Raw genomic sequence first — 12908 nt, forward strand, 5'->3', positions numbered from 1 at the left:
AAGATTGTATTCAAACAGGTGTTTGAATCAGCAAAAAGTACTATTGTCAAAAACCTTTGATACTGGTTGAAGATGTTTTGGTTCATTATGCATATGTGCCACAGATACTTGCTTACAAAATAGCAATTCCAGACCATTTGCAAGTCTAATACCATCTCCAATGTGTTAGGGCTAGTTACCATCTCCAAAGCCATGTTTATGCTCTTGTTGATGTGAAATGTAGTGCAATGTTTGGTCCTACTGTCTCTCTGTTACACGCACACAGACCTCTCAACGCCCACTCCAACTCTCTTTGTGGGTTTAGACTGGGAGTTATTGATCAGAGTCCATCTCCAGTCTGGTCTGCTGACGGAGCTGGAGCTAATGAGCTGGATGGGGTCAGACTGAGGCTCAGACTCGGTCAGAGGCTCAGACTCGTTTATCAAGGCTGGGGGGGGAGGCTGGGAAACTAAGTTATTCCCACTCATGAATAACGTAGTTTTTTGTCTAGCAACCTTTGAATAACTGGTTTAGAGAGCATTTTAAATCAATCAGAATACCTTTTGTATGTGCTACTAAGCTGGCCTGCAAGTAGTGGAACACATCACACCATCACGTCTACCTCCAGATAACACAGGCCTATCCTCTAACCTGGAAGGACGTGAAATGTATAATTTCATTAAAATGTTCTGAGTTGTGATTTTCCACTCTAGTGATTCAGCCTCATGGTTAGGAACAGCTGCCTCTGTGGATCAACCAATCAACAGAAAGGTGGCAGAGGAGGAAGAGGAGGGCTGACCTGTGAGAGTGAGTGCTGAGGTAGTACAGCAGGTGGCAGGCCCAGAGCAGAGGCCCAGCGTAGGTGGTCAGGGCGGTGAGGAAGATGGCAGGAGCTTCCACGTAACTCTCCAAACCCACGAAGCCTACAGAGATGTCCACGCTGGCGATGTTGTTGGAGTTACCCTGCGGACACACACAGACCTTCCCAGGAAACTCTCCTGATAAATGGGCACAGACACTGGCCATGAAGAGGAAGGAGGCCTTCTTCCTGCTCCTTCTCAAACCCTCCTCCCTCTCTCTCCCTCTCTCTCTTTTCAACTCCCCCTTCTGTCCCTCTTCCTCCCTCTCTCTCCCTCTCTCTCTTTTTAACTCCCCCTCTGTCCCTCCTCCTCCCTCTCTCTCCCTCTCTCTCTTTTTAACTCCCCCTCTGTCCCTCCTCCTCCCTCTTTCCCTCTCTCTCTCTTTAACTCCCCCTCTGTCCCTCCTCCTCCCTCTCTCTCCCTCTCTCTCTTTTTAACTCCCCCTCTGTCCCTCCTCCTCCCTCTCTCTCTCCCTCTCTCCCTCCTCCTCCCTCCCTCTCACCTTCCCTTTCCTCCTCCTCCTCCTCCCTCTCTCTCTCCCTCTCTCCCTCCTCCTCCCTCCCTCTCACCTTCCCTTTCCTCCTCCTCCTCCTCCCTCTCTCTCTCCCTCTCTCCCTCTTCCCTCCCTCCCTCTCACCTTCCCTTTCCTCCCTCTCCTCCTCCCTCTCCTCCTCCTCTCTCCTCTCCCTCAGGAGTGATGGCTCGTACAGATCTATCCACTCACACACGAGTTGAGCCAGGCTGATGAGGCTCAGTACACATGTCTCACCTGTGTGTGTGTGTGTGTGTGTCCAGTACATGTGTGAATGAGAGTGAACGAAAAAGAGAATTTCTGGGACACAACCAGCTTGATCATGTCATGAATATCCATTTCAAAGCCCACAGAACAACAGACACTATTCTGGTGGATCAATGTAATCGCTCAATCATGAAAGCCCCAGACAGCCAACCGTTGGGGGACCAATCAGAGGCCGGAACATTGGCTGTTCAGCGATGCCTGGAGTGGGCCAGGTCTTTGAAGAGAATGCCAATACTGCTGTTCCATAACGCCAGCACTCCAGTCTATAATTTCACGGCTGGACGGCTGAAGAGGTAATTGGTGGTGGTGGCAGATTCCTGACCCCTCAATGCTGCTAACGACTTTACAGCAGAGATGGTCATCACCCCTCAAGGGTAGAAACACTGAGGTGCATCTAAAATGTTCTAAGGAGGAGACAGGAGAGGAGGAGAGAGAAGGAGAGGAGGAGAGAGAAGGAGAGGAGAGAACAGGACCATCGAGGAAAGCTGCTTGGTGGGGTTACCCTGACCTCCACAAAAATCAACTTTCTCATTCACACATACTGTACTCACACACTCACACACACACTTGCATTGGGAAGCACACAGGTGAGAGATCTCAAGTGGTCCTCATCAGCCTGGCTCAGAAGGAAGAGGACCTACTTTCTCCTCAGCAAATAGAGGGCGAGGAAGCCAGGGAGAGGAAGAGGATGATGGGGGCAGGAGAAAAGGGTGAGGAGGAGAGGGGAGAGTGTGAGGAGAGGAAGAGGGTGAATGGAGAGGAGGACGGGTGAGGTGGAGGTTAGGGAGGTTAGGATGAAAGGGTGAGTGGAACAGAGAGAGGGTCAGATAGCTGCATGTTCCTGCTGACCTGGAAGTAGAAGAAGGCCTGTCCAAACCAGTAGTGCATGACGCTGGTGTGAGCAGGGCGGTAGTGCAGCGGGCTCCAGATGAACCGGGCCATGAGTGTCTGGACCAGCAGGCAGCAGGCCAGCACCGGGAGGTTGTGGGGTCGCAGCAGCAGGGCCACCAGCAGCACCACCCCGCTGTACAGCTCCCACAAGCCCCTGCTCTTCAGGCGGGCGTCAGCCGAGACCACCTGCGAGCGCAGCAGGTCCCTGGAGCCGCTGAACAGGATGCCCAGAACAAAAACGTACACGAAGCGTGCCTCCACCGTTCCCCTGGCAACAGGAGGGGCCGCTGTCAGTCACGTGTTTACCACAGAGCAACACGCACACATGTACACATACACATGTACACACGCACACACGAGTAAACATACACACACACTGTTACGTGCACGCCTAATGGCTGGGTGATGGGAATGTTTCATATTCCTTTATCGGAAGTAACTTTAATGATAACACTTTAGTGGTGTGGCGGCCCTGCACATGGTGGTGACTGAAAGTGGGACTATGCCCTGTGTCCTGATTGGGGCCCAGGTAATCAACAGTGTTTTTTCTACAGTCCGCAGCAGGTAGTGGTGCTAGATGTCTCTTGGCTAGCTCTCCATACAACACTGGCACACAGGCCTCTGAAACGTAACCATGGAGACAAGGCAACACCGCACTGATTGAACAATGAGAACCAAAGGCCCAGATCACACACCTCGTCTCCATGGCAACACAACGACCAGGGAGACGCTCCCCCTGGGCAGGACCGGAAACATGCCGCGCTGAAAATAACGACTGGACTAAGTCTAAGACTAAGAACTTCTGTAAACTGTTTATTTTCAAACATCCAACCCGAAACCTCCTCGGACCGCTTGTCTATCAAATCCAAAAAACAACATCCACAATTCTCTATATTTGCACCAGGCATCACCAGGCATCACTAGGGCATCACAGGGCATCACCAGGCATCACTAGGGCATCACTAGGGCATCACAGGGCATCACCAGGCATCACTAGGGCATCACCAGGCATCACTAGGGCATCACTAGGGCATCACAGGGCATCACCAGGCATCACTAGGGCATCACTAGGGCATCACAGGGCATCACCAGGCATCACAGGGCATCACCAGGCATCATTAGGGCATCACTAGGGCATCACCAGGCATCACAGGGCATCACCAGGCATCACAGGGCATCACCAGGCATCACAGGGCATCACCAGGCATCACAGGGCATCACCAGGCATCACCAGGCATCACAGGGCATCACCAGGCATCACAGGGCATCACCAGGGCATCACCAGGGCATCACCGGGCATCACAGGGCATCACCAGGCATCACAGGGCATCACCAGGCATCACCAGGCATCACTAGGCAGCAGCAGGCGTGCGGGAATGGGATTCAGTAGCTACGTCGCGGTCTATGCAAACCACAGTCTCATCTCATGCCCGGCTGGACACACAGGAGGAGACGCTCCCCAGGAGCTGCAGACACAGTCCTGCAGACGCTCCCCAGGAGCTGCAGACACAGTCCTGCAGACGCTCCCCAGGAGCTGCTAACACAGTCCTGCAGACGCTCCCCAGGAGGACTAGGAGGGGGGCCGGGACAGCGGGAACAACTTCTTGGGGTGATTAATGACCAGGGGGCTGGAGGCAGCCCACCTGTCACTTCCACACTCCAGCCCATCAGTCCTTACTGCTCCCAGGGAGCTGACAGAGGGACCTGTCCTGGAGGGAGCTAGGTTATCTGGCTGACTGCACTCAGTGGTTATCTGGTTATCTGGCCGACTGGTTATCTGTCTGTAGGGAGACAAGGTCTCTCCGCTGAGAAGCTCCTCATGGTGATTACAAGCAAGGGAGTAAACAAAGCGATCAACCGACTAATTGATCCATTTATCATCCAAGGGGCTGGTGAACAACAGCTCAATGATCCTCGAGCTTGAGTCCTCTAACTGTTTTGCTGTGTAATGATCCCTGCCCCCCAGCCCCCCTCGGCCCCCCGCCCCCCCCCTAGTTCCGCCACCCCCAAGCCCCCCGACGGCCCCCCTTGCCCCCAAGACCCCCCTTGCCCCCACCGCCCCCTAGGCCCCCAGATGTCCACCCCCGGACTCCAACCTCTATCCTTTGGTCTTACATACACTGCACGTTCTGATGTACTCAAATATTCTACACTAATGGTAAACAAAACAATACTGAATAATAATAATAACTTACTTAGACATGTTTCTGCCAGCATGTTGCCATGGGAACAAGACGTTTCCCACAGCGGCGCGGTAACTGAAGACTCCCAGAAGGCCGAGCGCCAGCGCCACCCTGGACACCCAGGAGCAGCGCCGCTGGACCAGGAAGTAGATGAGAGCCAATGAAAACGCAGCCAGGAGGGAGAGAGCTGTCTTGTGTTCCGAGCTGTGGAGGAGAAGAAAGACAAGTTGTCCGTTAATCCTCTCGAGGCAAAGGACATGTCTGTACTCACACACAACTTCTAACCTAAAAGCTTGTTGTGGAGCTGCCATGTTCTGCTTGCTAAACAGAAATCAAACCAGTGTCCTGGGTACTGCAGCAAACAGGAGAAGCCTTCATTAGGCTGCAGGGTGTAAAGCACCAAGCAGCTGGGGACACATACCAGAGCAGCCTCATTATTCAGACCATAGGCAGAGGAGACGAGGGGGGAGGCAGTAATGGAGGGAGGTCAGATGAGCACAGAGACAAACTCTGACCTGCAGGAGAGCCCAGGAACAATCAAAACCTCACCAACAACCCAGGAACAACCACAAGCTACCAACCACACAGCCTCGCCCTGCTTTGCCTGCTTCTTCAGAACATTCTCCTGATGACACCTTTGCTGAAGGTTAAGCAGATCCTTCATGACGTTCACAATCTGATAGAAATCTGCGGAAATTCATTTGAAAGAGACTATTACGGCTTGTTATCTCGGCAGACATCAGCATTAGCTCTCCCCCCAGAGTGACAGACTCCTACAGGCTGAGCTGGTACCTGCAGAGCAGACAGGATGTGACTCAGACAGCAGCTCTTAGTTCTTGTCCAGGTGCTTTTATTCATAACCTCACTGCAAGGAACCACTGTCATTATGTTGCAGAAGACTTCCACCCTGAGCCACACAAGCTAATGGAAAGCTTTCTCTGCTCTCAGCTTGGATAAAGAAGAGTGCATCTCTACTTGTTATCTAACGCTCTCCTTCACTCTGAGTCTCTCTGGTACCAAGAGTCTTCTTAGATCAGATATTTATTATCTCCAGAAATCACGTGGTTTCTAATGTACTGTAAACAGGCCTTAGAAGATATGTATTAAGCCTTATGAAGAGACAAGCTAGAACAAGATACCAGATAGGTGATTTTAGAGTCCAGGATCATAAGGACCTGTCTGAGCACTCCACCCAGCTGCTAGTCCAAGCACTGGTCCTCTCCAAGTTGGACTACTGCAACTCGCTGCTCGTTGGTCTCCCAGCATGTGCAACCCGCCCTCTTCAGAGGATTCAGAACGCAGCGGCCCGCCTGGTCTACAATCTACCCAGACGCTCCCATGTTACCCCGCTCCTCATCTCTCTCCACTGGCTACCCATCAACGCCCGTATCAGATTCAAGACCCTGGTACTGACCTTCCGAGCAGTGAACGGGACTGCACCCGACTACATCAAGTCTTTCCTGCAGCCTTTCACCCCCACCCCTCACCTACGGTCTTCTTCAAACAACCGCCTGGTAGTCCCACCGCTCAAGACCACCCGGTCCCAACACAGGCTCTTCTCCTGCCTGGCCCCCCAATGGTGGAACCAGCTCCCCACCTCCATCTGGGACACTGACTGTCTTCCCACTTTCAAAAAAAGGCTCAAATTACACTTGTTCCGGGAGTACAACGGTACATAGGAATGCTTGATTGGACCTGATGATAGTTTTTTCTCTTATTGAGAGACTTGTGCTCTTGTAGGTTAGTTATTATGAAGTTAACTCTTGTACTCGCTGTGAAATATTTTACTGTTGATTGTTCTTCTACAGGTACAGTCTTGCACTTTTTGTGGTTCATGTTGTTTTAATTTGTAACGTGTATAACTGCATGCTCTTATGGTTCTTCCCTTTGGCACTTTTTTAGTTTTTTCACAATGTATGCTTTATGTTTTGGCTGCTTGCAATGTTTGGGACTACCTTGTTGTTATGATCAGTGACCTATGCTCTTTTGTAAAGCTCTCTCTCGCTTTGGATAAAAGTGTCTGCTAAATGCATAAATGTAAATGTGAGGAATCTGTGTTGGACAAGGGTTAGGGCTAAAACGTATTCAGTTATTCAACACACAGACCCAGACCTAGTCAGTTTATAGACCCAGACAGTATACCGACCCAGACCTAGTCAGTTTATAGACCCAGACAGTATACAGACCCAGACCTAGTCAGTATACAGACCCAGACAGTATACAGACCCAGACCTAGTCAGTATACAGACCCAGACAGTATACAGACCCAGACCTAGTCAGTATACAGACCCAGACAGTATACAGACCCAGACCTAGTCAGTATACAGACCCAGACCTAGTCAGTATAGAGACCCAGACAGTATACAGACCCAGACCTAGTCAGTATACAGACCCAGACAGTATACAGACCCAGACCCAGTCAGTATACAGACACAGGCTGGTTAACTGGATCTGCTTCCAGTTCTGGCCTGAGCACACTTCACGGTAGAATGTGTCCAGGTGAACAGACCAGCCACCTGGCCCTCTGCTCCTCTTCTGAAGGGGGAGGGGGGATGAGGGGAGGGAGAGGAGGATAAGGGGATGGAGAGGAGAGGAGGATGAGGGGGTAGCGTAGAGTGGAGAAAATCACCTGTTAAGCCAGTGGCCCAGGTCGGGCAGATGGGCCCACTGCACCCCCGTCTGGTTGAGGGAGCGCAGCAGCCGGCAGCAGCCCAGCGTGACAACCGGGGTGGCCAGCGCAAGCCACCTCTCTGCTCCCGCACCCTTCCCCTCCAGGGGGTCTGCGGAAATGGGGGCCAGGGGCTCCTCGGAGCAGGGCAGTAGGGGGTCCACGGGCCCCCTGGGCTCTCGGAAGTAGGTGCGGCAGACATCCTGGAAGAGGGCGAGGCACAGCGTGCTGAGCAGGAAGTACCACGTCTGGTGCTCCTCCTCCACAAAGCTGCTGGCCGCCAGGCTGAGGGTGTGTCCGGCTGTGCCCAGCAGCAGCAGAGCCTCCAGTTCCGACACGCTCCAGACGCCTCGCACCGGCGACTGGGGAGGAAGCAGGGAGGAACACACCCCTTACATGCAGTACAGGTGGTACAGTCTAACCCCCTACATACAGGTGGTACAGTCTAACCCCCTACATACAGGTGGTACAGTCTAACCCCCTACATACAGGTGGTACAGTCTAACCCCCTACATACAGGTGGTACAGTCTAACCCCCATATTGAGAGAACAAAATTACAGCAAAAAAAACACAAAAATAACAAAACATGCTTTGCAGAGCCTGAAAGAGTTGAATCCCTGTGGCATTTTCCTGAAATTGCCACACAGAAGTTGGGTTTATCAGATTCCCTGGCAGGCTGCTTTAGTAGGGTTATCTCTCTTTCAGCAGATATCATCAGCAGGAGGGCCTCCAGGTTGTATAAATGTTCATTCTACTGCTGAGATCCCAGCAGACTATCGGAGTGCCAGTGCCAGTGATGGTGCTTAATAGAAGGAGGGGAAAAAACTCACCTTCCCAGGGGGCTTTGCTCCCAGGGGAAGCCTCCTAGTTGCCATGGAGAGCAGTATGCAGAGCAGGGCTGAGGAGAAGGCCAGTGCTGGGAACACCAGGCCCCAGGGGAGACTGCAGGAGTAGCAGGAGGCCTGGGCGGAAGTGCAGAGCAGCACGTGGGCGGAGCAGAGCAGCAGAGAGAGCAGGTAGCAGGGCGGGGCCAGCAGGGCGGCCCTCACAGGAACCTCCACCTCCCCCGAGCCACCCAGAGCCTCCGGCAGGGCCAGCAGCAGCAGCAGCACGGACTGGAGACACACACATACACACACCACACAGACACACCACACAGACACACCACACACCACACAGACACACCACACACCACACAGACACACCACACAGACACACCACACACATACACCACACACCACACAGACACACCACACACATACACAAAGGGGAGAGAAGAGAACATCACAAGCTTGTCCTTGGCTCTCCTCAGAGATGAACAGCTCACTGTCAAACTTTCCTTGTGAAAACAGCTCCTTCTTCCTCCTTCCTGGTCCCTCAGACAGGAGAGACCAGGCAAGGCTGGGAACCCGTCAGTCCTGACAGGAGAGAACCCGGGACTTGAGGATAGCATTTCTTAAAGGACTAGTTAACTGTAGAAACCCAATTGGATGAAAGTTTTATCATCAAATGAAGCTTTTTACTTAGATGAATCATGTTAAAATGCATGTTGTCGTTGATGTGACTCCAGCAGCCAGCCTGTGGGCCCAGCAGAAAAGCTGTGCTCGTCTGTGTGGGGCCCACCAGGGGACTGTGTTTCTGCTAATGTCTATCCCTTTTAACATTCGTTCTATAAAGAGCTGTTGCTCTAAATAACATTGCTCCCCATAATAGTGTTAGAGAATGGATTTCTCAACAAAGGCTATGAAAACACCCTGTAGTTGCTTGAGAACTTCGCCTAGGCTTAAAAACCAAACAAAATAATGCATATTCAGGAAAAGAGTTACGTTCATTAAATATTAATGCACAAGTATGGAACAGGGGTGGGCAAATGAAGTCAGATCATACCAAAAATAACAAGCCAGCAAAATGAGGCAGAAAACAACAGCAATAATGTCTCCTTAACAGTATTGCTATCCCTTTATTTTATTTGTTTTGCTACAAAATAAAGCTACAAAATGAAGCTAGAACAATCCAGTATATCAGTTCTGATGATAATAATAACATACTGATAATTATGTTAATAATGTACTGATAATGATGATAATGTACTAAGATAGCAATAACATACTGATGATGATGATAATGTACTGATGATGATGGTAATGATGATAATGATGGTCATGTATTGATAATTATAATAATGTACTGATGATGATAATGTACTGATGATGATGATAATGTACAGATGATGATGATAATGTACTGATGACAATTATAATAATGTACCAATGATGATGATAGTGTATGGATGATGATGATAATGTACTCTTTATAATAATGTACTGATGATAGTGATAATGTACTGATGATGATGATAATGTACTGATGATAATGTGCTGCTGCCGATTATAATGTACTGATAATTATATACTGATGATGATGATGATGATGATGATGATAATAATACCTTACTGATAATGATGATAATGTACTGACCAGCCCTCCAGGGAGAGCTCCTCACCTGGAAGACGAGGGCCATGCCCACCAGCATGGAGTACAGGTCGTAGCGTCCCAGCTGCCTGCTGAGAGCTGCGCTCAGGGAGGCCAGGGCCTGCTGGTAGAGCTGCACTGCTTTGCTCCCCTGGCTGGACAACACCTCTGGGGTGCTGCCCTCCTGCTGCAGACGCAGCCAGCGGCTGTGGGCCTTCTGCGCCACACGCGCCTGCTCGTAGCCGCCCTCTGGAGGGGAACATACAACATCACTCTGTGTAAAGAAGACACCTTAAGTGTTTCTACTTCTAGTTTCTACTACAAAATACAAAATACCAGATTTCCGGGAGATTGTATAGCATTAGCGGGCGTCAGGGAGCCGCTATTGAAATGCGGGAGACTCCCGGACCTTCCGGGAGACTTGGGATGTCTGCTAAATTTTCAATGGGCATAAACAGGTGCAGCCCATATTTTTCAACATTAACATTTCAATATAACAAGTCATTATGGCCTTTGGAAAAATGATTTTTTTGGGGGGAGGTGGGGTCGTGCATTATAGACCCCTGTGCCTAAGCTTTTGTCCTTAATGGCATTTTTTTCTCCCTTACATTGCTACTTTTACTTTTATACTTTAAGTAGTTTTGAAACCAGTACTTTTACTTGAGTAAAAAGTTTGAATTAATACTTCAACTTCTACAGAAGTATTTTTAAACCCGAGTATCTATACTTCTACTTGAGTAATGAATGTGAATACTTTTGACCTCTGTTTGTATACAGTAACTGTGCACAACAATTCCCAGCACTGAGAATGGCTCACTGGGATAAGACGGGCTCCTTTGAAGTGCAAGGTCTTAGGTTTGAATCCAGCCACAGTCATCAAGCATGTCATGATACTGATTTATTTGTTTAGTGAAGCCAGGTATGCCACAGTAGCTGTCTAGCAGTTAATCATAATATAATAATCATAATGCGCACAATAATGTTTCATTGTCTGGGAATTTATACTCAAGAAGAGTCAGATTTATTGCGCTTTGTAGATATAATCTACAAACATCTAGCCTACATCTAGCCAGTGCATCGGATTTCTTGCATCATAACTTCTGAACAGATTTTTCATAAATCACAAGATTGGTCTCTTCTGATTCTACGTGGCATACCAAGTCGAAATATATCACATTGTCCCGTGTCCACTATTTTGGGTGTCGGCCATTTGGAATTTTCATAAAAACAAACTCCTCGTTTGCCATTGCCCTTTTTTCATGGACATGTAATCAAAACATTTTCAGACCACAATCACCTTGATATGTCAAAATATGACTGAAATACAGCTTTTTATACTTGGGTAAAATCTAAAAAATCTTCCCACAGGAGAAACGGCTTACTTTCTTTCTTTTTATACAGTAACTGAACACAGTAATTCCCAGCACTGAAAATAGCTCACTGGGATAAGATGGGTTCCTCTGAAGTGCAAGGTCATAATTTCGAATCCAGCCACAGTCATCAAGCATGTCATCACACTTGTCTGTTTAGTGAAGCCAGGTATGCCACAGTAGCTGTCTAACAGTATAATGGTGATGATAATTTTCAATCTCAGGGGATCTATACTCAAGAAGAGTCAGATTTATTGTGCTTTGTAGATATGTGTCCTCTAACCTCTAGGGGGCGATCCCGTGTGTGACACATGACTTGTGATACCAGACGAATTGATGCCGCCATTTTGAATGAATTAATAAAACCTTTCTGTCCTACCCCTACAACGAAATGTATCAAATATTCACAAAATTTGACATAGATTATCTTCAGACCACAATCACATTGACATATCAAAATAGGACTGAATTACAGCTTTTTAAACCTGGGCCAAATCTGACAACCGCTTGCCACAGGAAAAATTCCTTATATTTTTACGCAGTCACTAAAATCAGATTTCCAGCACTGAGAATAGCTCACCAGGATAAATTGGTGTCCTGGCAACGTCAACGGTTCAAATCCGGCCAAAGCTGACAAGCTTGTCATGTCTCTGATTCTCTGTTTAGCGAGACTGTAAGCCACTGCAAAGGAAGCCAGGTACACCGCAGTCACTAGATGTCGAAGGTTTCTTCTGGGTCATCTGACCTGCTTGGCCACCACATTGCTGCTTGCAGCTATATTTGTTTTTTGTTTTTGCTTTATTTCAGACTCTGAGATTCCATCAACTTGAATGATAAGCATCTTTTGATGACCCGCCAGTCAGAGTAAAACTGTGGTAACAATGATGAATGAGTGTTGTGATGACGCCAGCAAGCCACTGTGAGGGTGTCACAGGCCCCAGTGTCAAGTATGAATCATGGTCCTAACAGCTCTGGCCAGGTTCCACCAGACACACACAGCAAGTGGTCTGAACACTCTCTTTAGGTCATGGATGGGCACCTGCAGTTAATAGCACACAGCGAGGAGATTAAAAAGGGAATTTGGCAGAAGAGTGTGTGTGGTGGTGTGGGTGTGGGTGTGCCTGCGTGGGTATGTGACTATGACGTGAGCGAGAGAGCGAGATTGAGAGAGTGAGATAAAGACAGATGTTTGTTAACCAAATCTTCTCCATCTCCTGTCAGCTGTCTGATATTGTTAGAGCGGCAGCAGCATTTGTTGCCAAGTTACACTGCAGTCAGTACCAGCGTCGTGATTGGTCACTCGTCACTTCCATTGCAAACGATGCAGCAGGAAACCCTGTCTTGGTGTTCTGGGTCATCATGAATCTGTACCTGCCAGCTGCTGCTGGCTTTTATAGCCTGGCTGTATGTACAATGTAAAAATCCTCTCTGTACAGGTAGATCCTGTCCTCTCCACACAGGTATACACAGATACAAATAATTTGTTACTGTACTTGAGTAGAACCAGTTTTCTGGTATCAGTACTTGAATTCCTTACTCTCCTCACTCACTCCTTACATTTTTTACACAAATATCTTTAGTTTCTAATTCTACATTTTCAAGCGAGGCTCATTACTTTGCTTTTAATCTGTATTTTGTGTTTTTTCATTTCCTGGCTATCACGCACAACAAATGTAAGATAGTCT

At 48.8% G+C, this 12908-nt stretch overlaps 1 protein-coding gene across 1 annotated transcript in view; it reads right to left on the minus strand.

The window, feature by feature from the left end:
• The window catches only part of pigg (phosphatidylinositol glycan anchor biosynthesis class G (EMM blood group)), a 28823-nt gene that overhangs the window by 2083 nt on the left and 13832 nt on the right, over nt 1-12908 (minus strand). Inside the window, exons 7-12 of the mRNA XM_084670047.1 lie at nt 9885-10102; nt 8212-8496; nt 7342-7742; nt 4725-4916; nt 2488-2797; nt 779-942 (exon numbers count right to left, since the gene is read on the minus strand). Coding sequence (XP_084526173.1) covers nt 779-942; nt 2488-2797; nt 4725-4916; nt 7342-7742; nt 8212-8496; nt 9885-10102 — 1570 coding nt within the window. The remainder of the gene's footprint in view (nt 1-778; nt 943-2487; nt 2798-4724; nt 4917-7341; nt 7743-8211; nt 8497-9884; nt 10103-12908) is intronic.

This window comes from Hypomesus nipponensis, chromosome 1 (assembly GCF_054491055.1).
Source record: "Hypomesus nipponensis isolate SF chromosome 1, ASM5449105v1, whole genome shotgun sequence".
Classification (NCBI taxonomy): Eukaryota; Metazoa; Chordata; class Actinopteri; order Osmeriformes; family Osmeridae; genus Hypomesus; species Hypomesus nipponensis.